Source organism: Trichechus manatus, unplaced genomic scaffold (assembly GCF_000243295.1).
Source record: "Trichechus manatus latirostris isolate Lorelei unplaced genomic scaffold, TriManLat1.0 scaffold00087, whole genome shotgun sequence".
NCBI lineage: Eukaryota > Metazoa > Chordata > Mammalia > Sirenia > Trichechidae > Trichechus > Trichechus manatus.
In genome coordinates, this window is record NW_004444023.1 from 8,400,483 (window position 1) to 8,415,623 (window position 15,141).

General features: G+C 38.5%; 1 protein-coding gene across 1 annotated transcript in view; it reads right to left on the reverse strand.

The window, feature by feature from the left end:
• Positions 1-10,262: 10,262 nt before the first annotated feature.
• LOC111821477 (zinc finger protein OZF-like) overlaps positions 10,263-15,141 on the reverse strand; it is a 7,323-nt gene continuing 2,444 nt past the window's right edge. The window contains 3 exon segments of the mRNA XM_023736220.1: positions 10,263-10,450; positions 12,236-12,283; positions 12,286-13,419. Of these exon segments, the coding sequence (XP_023591988.1) occupies positions 10,263-10,450; positions 12,236-12,283; positions 12,286-13,342 (1,293 nt within the window). The 5' untranslated portion in view covers positions 13,343-13,419.

A 15,141-nucleotide genomic window follows, 5' to 3' on the forward strand; every position in this document is an offset into this window, starting at 1 on the left:
GGTAAGAGTTGTGTGGGACTTACAATTCACATTGGAAACTACAATGTTTTCCTCATAATAACTTAAAAACGGTTTAAGTCGGAAGTATTTTTTGGAGCGGGTGAGGCGGTTTTGAGTCGGGAGTCAGGGCCCTGAGACCTCGGTGGGGTCGATATGCGGAAGTGGTTGGATCAGGAACGTCTTCAGAAATTGGAATTTAATTTAAGCAATTTAATTAAGAACGGCTGGAGTTGTCCGTGTACTTGTTGCCGTCGAGTCGATCCAACTCATAGTCACCCTACAGGACAAAGTAGAATGCCCCATAGGACTTCCAAGGAACGGCTGGTGGCTTGGGACTGCTGACCTTTTTTTCGTTTGCAGCCACAGCTCTTAACACAGTTATCTGTATAGGGGATGCAGACTAAAATGTGAAATGCAAAACTGTGCCTGTACGAATGTGCAGTTCCATTCTGACCGCCCACTGATTATTTTCATTTCTCTTCTTCATGCACCCTGTAGGCAGAAACTCAACCCTACCTTCAGTTGCTGAGATGTTTCAATTCATGGGGTGTGTAGCCTGGAGGGCTAAGGCATGTGGTATTTAGGTCACCAACTTTTGCTTAAAAATCACAGTAACTTTTTTTTTAACCAATAACTTTTAAAAATAGATATAAATTACATTGTACTTCTCCATTTTATTTGAAAGGAGCTGAATAATGAACTCGAACACCATTGAGCTAATTTTGGGTGACATCATATTTTGCTTAAATCTTTCATTTGTATAATTTCAAATTTACTTGACATTTATTTTGAGAGTAACTAGAAAGCATATTTTTAACTTAAAATTTGTATCTATTTTGTTTGATTTATATTTTGAAATATTCTGTCAGATCTGAATAACAAAGCCTGTAAAATGCATTTGTATTCTTTTTCACCTAAAGAATAATTAATTTTACAATATTTCTAAAATAATTTGATATGGAGGCCCATTCTTCTTTATACAAACCTTAAAGAAAGTAAAAGTAGATTATCAAGTTTCCAATCTCCCACGCATCTGTCAGTTTGTCCTACAGGGTGGCTTACATGTTGCTGTGATGCTGAAAGCTATGCCACTGGTATTTCAAATACCAACAGGCTCACGTATGGTAGACAGGTTTCAGCTGAGCTTCAGCTTCCAGACTAAGACAGACTAAGGAGAAGGACCTGGCAGTATACTTCTGAAAAATTAGCAAGTGAAAACCTTAGGAATAGCAGCAGAACATTGTCTGATATAATTTCGGAAGATGAGCCCCTCGGATTGGAAGGCACTCAAAATACGACTGGGGAAGAGCTGCCTCCTCAAAGTAGAGTCAACCTTAATGATGCAGATGGAGTTAAGCTTTCAGGACCTTCATTTGCTGATGTGGCACGACTCAAAATGAGAAGAAACAGCTGCAAACATCCATTAATAATCAGAACATGGAATGTACGAAGTATGAATCTAGGAAAATTGGAAACTGTTAAAAATGAAATGGAACACATAAAGAATCGATATCCTAGGTATAAATGCACTGAAATGGACTGGTATTGTCAATTTTGAATCAGACAATCATGGTCTACTATGCCAGGAATGACAAATTGAAGAGGAATGGTGTTAGGGCACTCATCATCAAAAAGAACATTTCGAGATCTATCCTGACGTACAACTCTGCAGTGATAGGATAGTATCGATACACCTACAAGGAATACCAGTTAATACGACTATTATTCAAACTGACGTACCAACCACTGAGGCCAAAGATGAAGAAATTGAAGATTTTTACTAACTTCGGCAGTCTGACATTGATCAAACGTTCAGTCAAGATGCATTGATAATTACTGGTAGTTGGAAAGCAAAAGTTGGAAACAACGAAGGATCGGTAATTGGAAAATATGGCCTTGGTGATAGAAATGATGCTGGAGATCGCATGATAGAATTTACAAGACCAATGACTTCTTCATTGCAAATACCTTCTTTTAGCAACATAAACAGCAACTATACATGTGGACCTCGCTGGATGGAATACACAGGAATCAAATTGACTACATCTGTGGAAAGAGACGATACAAGAGCTCAATATCATCAGTCAGAACAAGGCTAGGGGCTGACTATGAAACAGACCATCGATTGGTCCTATGCAAGTTCAAGTTGAAATTGAAGAAAATTAGAACAGATCCACGAGAGCCACAGTACAACCTTGAATATATCCCACCTGAAGTTAGAGACCATCTCAATAACACATTTGACACATTGAGCACTAATGACCAAAGACCAGACAAACTGTGGAATGACATCAAGTACACCATACATGAAGAAAGCAAGAGGTCGTTAAAAAGACAGAAAAGAAAGAAAAGACCAAAATGGATGTTAGAAGAGACTCTGAAACTTGCTCTTGAATGTAGCGTAGCTAAAACGAATGGAAGAAATGATGAAGTAAAACAGCCGAACAGATTTCAAAGGGTGGCTCAAGAAGACAAAGTAAAGTATTATAATGACATGTGCAAACACCTGGAGTTAGAAGACTAAAAGGGAAGAACACACTCGGCGTTTCTCAAGCTGAAACATCTGAAGAAAAAATTCAAGCCTCGAGTTGCAATACTGAAGGATTCTACAGGGAAAATATTAAACAACGCAGGAAGCATCAAAAGAAGATGGAAGGAATACACAGAGTCACTGTACCAAAAAGAACTGGACAACGTTCAACCATTTCAGGAGGCAGCATATGATTAAGAACCAATGGTACCGAAGGAAGAAGTGTAAGCTGCACTGAAGGCAATGGTAAAAAACAAGGCTCCAGGAACTGACAGAATACCAATTGAGATGTTTCAACAAATGGATGCAGCACAGGAAGTGCTCTCTCGTCTATGCCAAGAAATTTGGAGGATGGCTCCCTGGCCAACTCACTGGAAGAGATCCATATTTTTGCCTATTCCAAAGAAAGTGATCCAAAAAATGTGGAATTTTTCTAACAATATCATTAATGTCACACACAAGTAAAATTTTGCTGAAGATCATTTAAAAGCAATTGCAGCAGTACACAGACAGGGAACTGCCAGAAATTCAAGCCAGATTCAGAAAAGGATGTGGAATGAAGGGTATCATTGCTGAAGTGAGATGGATCCTGGCTGAAGACACAGAATACCAGAAAGATGTTTACCTGTGTTTTATTGACTATGCACAGGCATTTGACTGTGTGGATCGTAACAAATCATGGATAGCATTGCAAAAAATGGAAATTCCAGAACACGTAATTGTGCCCATGAGTAACCTGTACATGGACCAAAGGCAGTCGTTATAACAGAACAAGGGGATACTGCATAGTTTAAAGCCAAGAAGGGTGTGTGTCAGGGTTGTATCCTTTCACTATACTTAGTCAATCTGTATGCTGAGCAAATAATCCGACAAGTTGGACTTTATGAAGAAAAATGCAGCATCAGGATTGGAGGGAGACTCATTAACAACCTGCGATATGCAGATGACACAACCTTGCTTGCTGAAAGTGAAGAGGACTTGAAGCACTTTACTGATGAAGATCAAAGACCATAGCCTTCAGTATGGATTATACCTCAACATGAAGAAAACAAAAATCCTCACAACGGGACCAATAAGCAACATGATAAACGGAGAAAAGATTGAAGTTGTCAAAGATTTCATTTTACTTGCATCCACAATCAACGCCCATGGAAGCAGCAGTCAAGAAATCCAAGGACGCATTGCATTGGGCAAACCTGCTGCGAAAGACCTCTTTAAAGTGTTAAAAGCAAAGATGCCACTTTAAGGACTAAGGTGTGCCTGATCCAAGCCATGATGTTTCAATCACCTCATATGCGTGCAAAAGCTGGACAATGAATAAGGAAGACAGAAAAAGAATTGATGCCTTTGAATTATAGTGTTGGCAAAGAATACTGAGTATACCACGGACTGCCAGAATGGACAAATCTGTCTTGGAGGAAGTAAAACCAGAATGCTCCTTTGAAGCAAGGATGGCAAGACTTCTTCTTGGACACGTCATCAGGAGGGACCAATCTCTGGAAGAGGACATCATGCTTGGTAGAGGGTCAGCGAAAGAGAGGAAAACCTTTAATGGGATGGATTGATACAGTGGCTGCAGCAGTGGGCTCAAGCGTAACAATGATTATGAGAATGGTGCGAGATCGGGCAGTGTTTCCTTCTGTTGTACACAGTGTCCCTATGAATCAGAACTGATTCGACAGCACCTAAGAACAACTCCACCTTCTCAGGATACCAGCTTTCATGTCACGGGGTTCTCAGCTCCCCTCATTTCTGACCTGTTGGCCATGACCCTCGAAAACCAAGTAAACCTGTGACAGAGACAGAAGCTGTGACAGCATCAGAAATGGAGATAATGAGCAGGCCTAAACAGTGGCAGCAGAATGTAAACACATCACCATAGCTGAGGCAGAGAGGACTGACGAATAGCTGAGCCCACCAAGTGAAGTCACTGATTTTCCTCTTTGATACTCTACTGATGAGTGAGAATGAATCTCGGTTTTCCAGAAGGCTAAGCGGGTCCCCTTTGTGAAGTAAGTGGGTCTCCTTTCGGACATTGAGGCCCCATCCTGGGACCAATCCTGAACCTCACCCCTTGCATATCTTTCTGTGTATATCCTTTGTTTATATCTTCCTGTTATTAAAATTGTTATTGCAGTTATGTTGTTCCCACGAGTTCTCTGTTATGGTTTCAATAAATTATCAAACCCAATAGAGAAAGAGTGCCGTGGTGAGAACAGCTGATGTCAGAAATGGTGGAGAAGTTGGAGAAAGGGGACATATTTGATCTCCACGTCATGGAAACCAGGTTTGTGCTGATTCTTGTGGTTAGGGTTGTCCTTTCAGTTGGTGTTCAAGAAGTTTTACAGCTATACGTATGATTACAGTTTTATTCCTGCAAAAAGGATACAAATGAAGAGACACATAGGTCAAGGTCTGGGAGGGTTTCCAACCTGGAACTTTAATATCCTAAAAAGAGATGTGCTACTCTCCCACGTGCATCAATGTGTTTCATCGACCAGGAAGCCAATGGTGCTTCTGTATCCAGAGCCTTTATTGGGATCTCATTTTGTAGGCATGATTGAGAGAATCATGTCCTCCACTGGACATCAGGTTGGCTGATATCACAAGGTGGTCTTTCTGGCCTGGCCAGCCCCCACCTTTGTCACAGGATTACCACAATCTACAAAATACGGAAGTTTATAGATGAGAAATGTACCACAGTTACTCAGGAAATTCCAAGAGTTTAGAGTTCTCTCTCAGGAGCCAACGACGAAAACCAAATTGCTTTGAGCAAAGTTAAATTCTTCACCCCACAGCCACCTAACTGAACTATTCTCACACTGGCAGAATAAACTCTGCTGTGCAATTTTGTGTCTTTTCTGGAAGACTATACCATACCAGTGTATTAAAATTGCTAATGTTTAGCTTATATTGCTCTTTATATGTGTTTGATATAAATATGAATTTATTCTAAATTTCATTTTTCCTGTTTTATTTTTTAAATCTTATTATATAAACTAGACAGAATGCTGGAGATTGTCTTAATTCTTTAACAAATAGTCATAGAGATTACAGAGTTTGGTAGCTACTTGTTGCTGGAAATGTTTACGTAATTTGCCCTTAAAATAAATCACTTTCTTGCAGTATCTGGGATATATTTTTACTACCTTATAATTTCAAAGTAAAATTGAGTTATTGAGTGTTATTTTTTTTCTCAATATATGTCACAATTTTTTTTCCTAGAAAATAAGCAGTTTATCCTAAATACACAAATGTAGGCATGAAGTTACATATTCTCCTTTGTGATTTAATATTTCTTCTAAATATGAAGCAGGTTTTCATAAATTTCCAGTGGTTCTACTTTTCTTGATTAACCTGACAGCGTTATGTTCATTTTACTGTTGTTCTCAAATTTATATTTATTTGTAAAGTTTACTGTTGCTTATCGTATCTGATAACTTATAGAATGACAGAGTCCTTCTACCTTGCAACCTAGTACTGGGGGATAGAAGGGGAGACGAGCTGGGCTGAATTGCACGGAGTTGTGCAGACTCCTAAGTCTATGCCTGGTCCATGATACCCTGGCCCTGGGTGGCCAGGGATGTTTTGACCTGGTCTAAGGTAGCCGGGGGTAAAGTCTGATCAAACTCTTAGTGGTAAGTAAGGGTCAGAGAGAGGAATGACCACAGAAGTGGCTGGGAACAGGGAATCAAGACGTGGGATGGTGCAGTGAAATGGGTTTTTCTTATATATGGCCTTTCTGGTCCTGGGTTTGTAATTCTGTCACAAATGATTGTTTGGGTAACAGTCTGCCCTGTGATTGTTCTATGTTACCCACCTAGCTGGGACTGGTCTATTTGCTATTTAAATAGTGGTGTGAAAATCCACCCAAAAGGATTGTCTGACTTGTGATTTTCAAGGGGGCCTGCTGGGAGGGCCACACCTTGAAATTGACAAGGAGTTTGCTTATAAGTGGCCAACCCCACAAAGGTTGAGGGGGACCCCATTATCATCAAGAAGAGTCTGGAACAAGCTAGTCCTTTGGACCTGGGGTTCCTGTGCTGAGAACCTCATAGACCCAGAAGAGAGAGCTGTAACACTGAAGACAGCATCAGGCCCAGAACGGGGCCTAGTGGCAGAGAAACAATGACAAATCAGAAGAGCTGAGCAGTAGGGAAATGGCGGCGGTGTAAGGGTGACAAGCGAGAAACTCTGAAATATATTTTTTCAGCTTCTGATCTTCCTGGAAAATCCCTGCCTAGGTTAGAAACTACTGGCTAAAACCTGTGAAGACCAGCTGTGGACTGCAATGCATGCACAGGACAGACAACGTGTGTCCTCCAGATGACTTCTCCAGAAAAGTGCCATTAAAAGCCTGGAAGGAACCAAAGTGCTGCAGTACAAAACTGAGGGAAAACATCCGACACCAGCATCTGACCCAGAGATCTTCCCCCGCCTCACTGTTATTATGCATGATTCCCCATAAATTTAAAGAATATGTATAATGTCCTTATTCTGCCGCCCCAGAAATGTGTAGCACACCCCTTGAGGAGGAAGCCTGATCTGAGAAAATTTCTCCTGGCTCTTTGCTTGCCAGCGCGCAACACATGTTGCTTTCAATTTCCCAAAGGCCGGTGTCTTGGTCACTGGCTTTCCTTGCACACCAGGCAAGGCCCGCATTTGGCCCGCTTAAAGCAGCAGTAGGAGTGGCAGAAACCATGAGACAGGATTAATGTAGGGTGTATCTTGAGTCAATCTTTTGAGATATAAAAGAGATTAAGCAAGCAAGTGAGCAAGTGGAGATAGAGGAAGATAAATGCCAAGCCACATAGTGATCTCCAAGGAACCAAGCTGACACGGCAACAACCTTTCCCCAAAGCCAAGAGAAAGCTTTCCCTAATGCTGGCATCCTGATTTCGGACTTCTAGCCTCCTACACTGTGATAATATACATTTCTGTTTGTGAAAACCACCTACTTGTGGTATTTCTGTTATAGCAGCACTAGATAACTAAGATAAACTTTGGTACCTAGAAGTAAGGGTGCTGCTCTACCTACTATGTAGAAGTGGTTATGAATTGAGTAATGGGTGGAGACCAGAATAGTTTTAAGATGCCTAATAATAAAAGCCTAGATTGTCTTGGAGAGACTGTTGGTAGAATAGTAGCACTAGATAACTAAGACAACCACCAATCTTTTGGTTAGTAATCAAGGGTAAACTGTTTGCACTACCCAGAAACCTTAACACCTATGATACATTATGAATAAAACAGTAGCAAAATGCAGTGCTAGTGGTTAAATGTGAAGTCAACACATACATTTTGGTTCTTTTGATTAAACTCTCCCCCAATAACTGCTTTCACTTCAGTTTCCAAGACTAATTTTTCATTCAACTTCGATATACAACAGCTATTGCAATCCACATGAGGTAACCATCAATAGCCTTCCAGTATTTCTACATGAACTGTCTTTATTAACTTATCTGCTCCCATGAAAATGTCTGACCCTCAATGTCCTGGCCTGCTTTATTTCATGGTCTTTTGGTAGAATAATCCTTTCCTATTACTCATAACAACAGTCTGTTGAAGGTGGCTCTGAACACACTTATTGTGATGATTTAGTCATTGTTTTACATCGATTCTTCACCCCTCCCCATACTCTCATTCAAATTATCATCGTAATGTATGCTACAGAGTCCTTGGTGGCAGTTAAGCATTCCACTATTAACCGAAAGGTTGGCAGTTTGAAACCACCCAGCGGCACCTTGGAAGACAGGACTGGCTGTCTGCTTTCTAAAGGTCACAGCCTTCAAAACTCTATAACCAGTTCTACTCTGCATACATGGGGTCACCATGTGTCAGAATTGACTTGATGGCAACTAACAACAATGTATGTTAAAAATCGAGGTCCTTGTTCTTTTAGGGTACATGGATATGAATGATCCCTACTGTAAAAAATAGTTTAGCGGAGTCTGACCTCCATCACTATCAGTGTGAGCCCAAGGTGGATTCCTATAAGATGGAGGTCAGACATATCTAAGTTATTCACTGCACTGCACACACCTAATGAAGGAGACCTGTAATCTCATTCATCACTTATCAGAGACCATCATGGTGACATGCAAAAGGTTAGTAATGAAGCCACAATGGCAAGATTTGAAACCTTAGGTAGAAAGTCATGAATAGTAATGTAGCCTTGTCAAGAAACCTCAAATAACTGAAAATATTTTATTGAATTAAGATAAATGGATCTTTCCACATCATTGTTCCATTGACACACACCTCCTGAGTTTGAAGAGATTTTGACCTTTAATTATAATCTGGAATATAACATCTGAGGCTGATTTATATTTAGAGACTTAGTTCTCCCTAGTATAAATTATGATGTATATCATATCTTTATGCAAATAACACACATATTATACATTTTTTTATTTGCCAACTGTGCAATCCTGCCCATGCATTATTTTTGTAAGTGGACTATGCCAATTTTTTTTTTTTTTTTTTTTTTTTACCATGGTGCTGACTTCAATTTCTATTTCTGATCACATGGAAACTTCACTTAAGGTAGATATTGATTTTATACCACTTGAAATTCAACCAAAAGTATTTACCAGTAGGTCAAAAGTGATATAAAATTTAACTTTTGTAATTTCCTGATAAAACACTGTCATCATTCTTGTGAATGGACCAGTGGGATGCCATGTTGAAACCAAAGAGTATGAATGCACAAAGAACCACAAATTCCTAAGTAAGAAATGATCCTAGGCCTAAAACTGAAAAACAAGATGTTTTTAATATTTTACTGCTTTCATAAACTGAAACACAATTTAGAATAATCAGTCTCTGAATTCAACAAATAAGTCTCCAGGAAAAACTGAGTTTTCATCTTAAAATAGGCCATTTTAGTTTATTCATTATCATCATCATCCAACTCCTGGAAGCCTTCAAAGTCAGATCCCTCATCACTATCACCACTGAAGTATCGTGAGCTGCCAGCAGATGCTCTTCTGTGACTTCTGAACTGATGCCATCATTGTTGCTGCCTTTGGCATCTTTATCTTTGTCATCGGTATTCAGTTGTTCTTCATTCTGCTGGTATACAATCCCAGCCCTTCTGAAGCTGTTGCAGATGGTTTCTGGAGTTATTTTCCCCCAGATGCCACCCACTTGCAGACTTGTAAATGGTTCCTACTGCAGTTATCCTGATGGTGTGAACTTGTAAGCCCCAGATTGCATCCATCCATTCCACTCTCTTCTGATGAAAGTCTTGAATGGATGGTTAATGGCTGGGGCTTGCAGGTAAGGCCACTAGATATGATTGATAGTGGGCACCAGTTAATATAATTGTGAACATTTTTTTCTTTGTGGGCGGCCATGGAATCAAAAATTAGTAAAGACTTCTTCAAAAAGAATCCACCCTGCCTAGCCTTACAACATTTATCTACCCATACTCTCATAATGTCACAGTCTATCTATCCCTTGTTATTACAATGAACAGCCACACCGGTGGGAAGTTTTGTGAGGGGCATGGTAATTCTCTTAAAAATCACTGCTGGCTTTAATTTCACCACACTTACAGTGCAACTAAGGACTACAGTGAAGCAAGCCCCCTTGTGCCCAGTGATTATATGTAATGGCTACAGTTTTTGTACTTGAAGCAGCTACAGTCATGGTGGCCAAAATGTGGAAAGACAGCAGAACCTTGTCCATATTAATTATGTCCATTGCAGAGATACCTACTTCACAGATTTTATTTGGTGACAAATCCACCGAAGTCAACCATCTTTTGCTCCCAGTCATCTGGAAGCCACTGGCCTACAGTGGTTCTCACTCTCACAGAAAGGCCATTCCTTTTCATGAATTTAGAAATCCAGGTGAAACTCACACTGAAATCTGGGATTCCTCTTTCATTTGCCAGAACTTTTGCTTTGATCTGAGCTGCAACCGTAGAGACAGCTTGATCTTGTTCTTGAGAAAGAATCCACTCTTTCAAGTCACTCTCCAGCTAAGGCCATTTTGCTTTGGGCCCATGATGTGCACATTTTTGCAAATGCATTTTTCTCCAGCTCCTCTTTCTTTTTTGCATTTGGGAATGGATGACTTTCCAACCTTGAATTCTCCCTCTGCTGCCCTGTTGCACATTCCTTCTGCCCTCGCAACAACTTCCAGTTTGAAGTCAATGGTGTAAGACTTGCATTTAATTCCTGGCATGATCTTAAAGAGTTCAGGAAACAAAACATGGGCCCATGTTAGTTTGGAGCCCTGGTGGTGCAGTAGTTAAGAGCGCAGTTGCTAAGCAAAAGGTCAGCAGTTCAAACCTACCAGCCGTTCCTTGGAAATACTAATCTGTCCTATAGGGTCGCTATGAGTCACAATTCACTAGATGGAAAAGAGTTTGGTTTTGTGTGTGTTAATTTAGCCTATGCAGAAAACTTAGGAAAGGTTGTGTACCTATGGTTAATCAGTTCATTTTAGAATAAGACCTGTATCACAACTATAAAACAAGGCAGTTAAGAGATCTTACCCTCAACTTTGGAAAATTTACTAAAGCTGAGATGGCATTGTTTTTCTCAGAAAACTAAGATTTAGGCATATAAACTGAAAAAATACGCACAATATGTTATCAGAAACTGATTCTAGCAGAGATTGGAAAATTCAAATGTGAGGTATACAAGACGCAAGAGTCCTTTTATATAGGTTAGTGCTCCCAAACATGTGATTAAGGTGATTTATTATCATTGATCAAAGACACTGATACTGAGAAGATATAATTAAACTATGAAATAAGCAGACCTAACATAACCTAAAGGAGGCTTGGTGGAGCAGTGGTTAAAGCCCTCAGCTGTGAACTGAAAGGTCGGTGGTTCAAATCCACAAGCCACCCCGCGAGAGAAAGATGTGGCAGTCTGCTTCTGTAAAGATTATAGCCTTGGGAACCCTATGGGGCGTTTCTACTAAGTCCTACAGGGTTGCTATGAGTCTGCATCGACTTGATGACAACAGGTTTTGGAACGCAACCTAAAGCAATCTGATAATGTTTTCACATTCAGCTGTCGAGTTAATTCAATATAATATCAACTTAAAATTTATAAAAACACACACACAGTTCCAATTGCTTATTCTCCTATTACCAGTGGACTACCAAACATGATCCATAAGTTCTTGATCATGCCTTATAGGATTATTATACAATTATGATCAAAAGTAACATTTTTGGACTATTTTTATACGCATAAGCAGGAGATTAAAGAAAATGAACAGAATAATATGATTTATCAGTAATATGGCAGGACTGGTGATTAGGACAAAATTCACTTCTGGAAATGTCATCAGAAATGCACAGTATATGCATGAGTGTGCTATTCCAGAATTACTGTACTTAATTTCATCATTTCCGCTCATTATATGTGTACGCCCTTCATTTATGAAAAAATACAGTAATTGTGAGATTGGAAAAATGATTTACCAAATTGTTTATAAGGCTTGTCTCCAATATGAATTCTCTCTGGACCTCAAACGTGTAAATGCTTGATAAAAGCTTACCTGATATAAAACATCTGCAAGTTTCCAAAATGAATTCTCTATTTACAAGCTGCAAACTTTAAATAATGACCTTGCATTACAGACTGCATTTACGATTTCACTCCCATATAAATTTTCTGGTGTTGGGGCAGTTCTACTCTGTCCTATAGGGTTGCTATGAGTCAGAATCGACTTGGCAACTTTTTTTTTTTTTAGTGAGGACTGAGCCCCAGTTAAAAGCTTTTGCTACTTAATACATTTGTAAGGTTTCTCTGCCATATGGATTCTCAAATGAATTGTAAGATTTGAATTCTGACTAAAGTTTATGCCACATACATTACATTTATATGGTTGCTTACCAGTACAAATTCTCTGATGTGTAGTGAGGAGTGAGGCAGAGTTAAAGGCTTTGCCACACACATTACATTTGTAAGATTTCTGCACCAAACGAATTCTCTGATGTTCTGTAAGGTTTGCTCTTTGGGTAAAAGCCTTCCCACATTCATTACATTGGTAAGGTTTCTCTCCAGTATGAATTCTCTCATGTTGCACAAGGTGTGTTCTCTGGATAAACGCCTTACCACATTCAATACATTTGTAGGGCCTTTCTCCAGTATGAATTCTCTCATGAGTTATAAGGCCTGAATTTCGACTAAAGACCTTGCCACATACATTACATTTATATGGTTTCTCACCAGTATGGATTCTCTGATGTCTGGTTAAGCTTGAGCCTTTAGTTAAGGATATTCCACATACATTACATGTGTAAAGTTTCTCTCCAGCATGAGCTTTCCGATGTTCTACTAGTTTTGATCTTCGGATAAAAGCATTACCACATTCAATACATCTGTAAGGTCTCTCTCCAGTATGAATTCTCTGATGAGCTGTAAGGCCTGAATGTCGACTAAAGGTCTTGCCACATGTATTACATTTATGTGGTTTTTCACCAGTATGTATTTTCTGATGTCTAGTCAGGTTTGAGCCAAAGTTAAAGGCTTTGCTACAAACATTACACCTGTCAGGTTTCTCTCCAATATGTATTCTCAAATGAGCTTCAAGATGTTCATTTAGACTGAAGACCTTCCCACATACATTACATTTATATAGTTTCTTTCTAGTATGGATTCTTTGATGTTTAGTGAGGTTTGAACCACTGTAAAAGGCATTGAGAGTTCTGTTATGGGTTATAATCACTGCTTTGTCATTTCTTTCATCATCTCCCCACTGACTTTCAAACTCAAGTATATTTTCTTTGACGTGCCTGAAGTCAAAATCCTCAGCACCATGATTTTCATGTCTTTCCAACATCACTCTCTGGAATAATTCTCTTTTATTAGTGATCTCTTTTGGTAATAATTCCTTGATTACAGACGTAGAAAAGACATCTAAAAGATATAAAGAACCATAAGCTTCCTATTAACATCAGTTGGAAAATATTTTACACTGAAAAACATAATTTTCCGTTAACAAGAATATTTATAATTAACAGTTTTGAAACTTCTACCCAAAGGACTTCTAATGATTAGGAACACAAAATTAATACCATTCCTCAATAAAGAAAGGATGATTACATGTAATTCAAATGATTTTCACAGAAGCTAAGTTTCAAATACTCTATGACCATACCACTTACACTATGTAAAAATGTAAGCCCTAAGAGAAGGCCACAATCCTAAAGCACACACTAGTTGGCAAAGGTATGTAGCTGGCCCATATTAAAAAAAAAAAAAAAAAAATTAAAGCATACTGAAGCATAAATATTGTTTAAAATGTTAAAGCACAGACCTATGCAGTGTAATGGTAAGTAATCCTAAATACAGTTTTCTAATGAAGAAGATAAGTGGCAATTCAGAATTGCAAAATAAAAAATCATGAGTAAGGAAGAATTTGAGTAAATGCTACTGTAAGAATAACAAAACTATCTGTACCCATGTAGAACAGGCATTTTCAACATTAACATCTGGTGCATGGCAGTTATATTCCATAACAGATATTGAAAAACAATCATCTGTAAATCATAATGAAAGTTAATCCACAACACAGTCTAGTAAAACATGAACAATCCAGCAAGTACATAAGTAACTGTAAAAACACAAAATCATAGATGTGGAATTGTCAAGAATTCTCCCTTAAGAGGATTAAAGGAGAATTCCAGAGGGAAGATATAGTAAGAGAAAGACAACATATGTTGAGAATTACCTGAATTTGAAATATTATGCTCATATAAATGTATAATATTAAAATAATAAATACAGTGATTTTCCCTTAAGGGTAAAAAATAAACCAAAGCACAGAATGGCTTATATAGAACAGTGGTGTTAGTAGTAGTAGTAAAGAGTAGAAACATTTCCTGGCAGTTCCACTGAAACTCATAGATGAATTCATTGTACAGAGAGGTGGTCTGCAACCTTAGCAGCCAGCAATAACCAGAGAACAACAACAGGACAGCACCAGGATGTGAATCAATAAGGAAACGATGAATGCTATAGTACACTGAGTTGTAAAGAAAGACAGGAACATATTGACTTGTCAAATGTTAAGCAAAGAATGTAATTTCAAACCTTTATTAATTTTTTGGAAAATTCAGGCATTACAAGGGGACGGGGTGAAGAAAAATATAAAGTGCAAGAAATTGGGTAAGTTTCTTGTAAAATACAAGATATTTAAATATTAGTTTGATATACAAAGATGTATATGATGAATCTAGACAGCAAGAACTGATAAGGCATTTGCACCAAAAAAAACTTTATTAAAATGTAAACAAAATCTAAGAAGCTACGTTTAGGAAATTTAAACTATACCACAGAAAAATCAACATATTTTTTTTTTTTTTTTTCTGGGTAATAAGATGTTTAATCAACTTTCTATATGAAAAAAATCAACAAAATACAAAAGTCTGCTTAAAATTGAATTTAAAGAGTGGTTTAGGTGGACTTTGCCAGTTTTTGCAATGGGTTAGATACATTTTCATTTCAATAGGTGCTGGGGTTCAGGGTCCCAAAACTTCATCATCTATTGAATAGCAAACAGAAGGAGGTCACTGTCTTGTCCTGCTCCAGAAAGTTCTTCCACATATTTACACTTTATCATCTTTTTTTTTTTTTTTA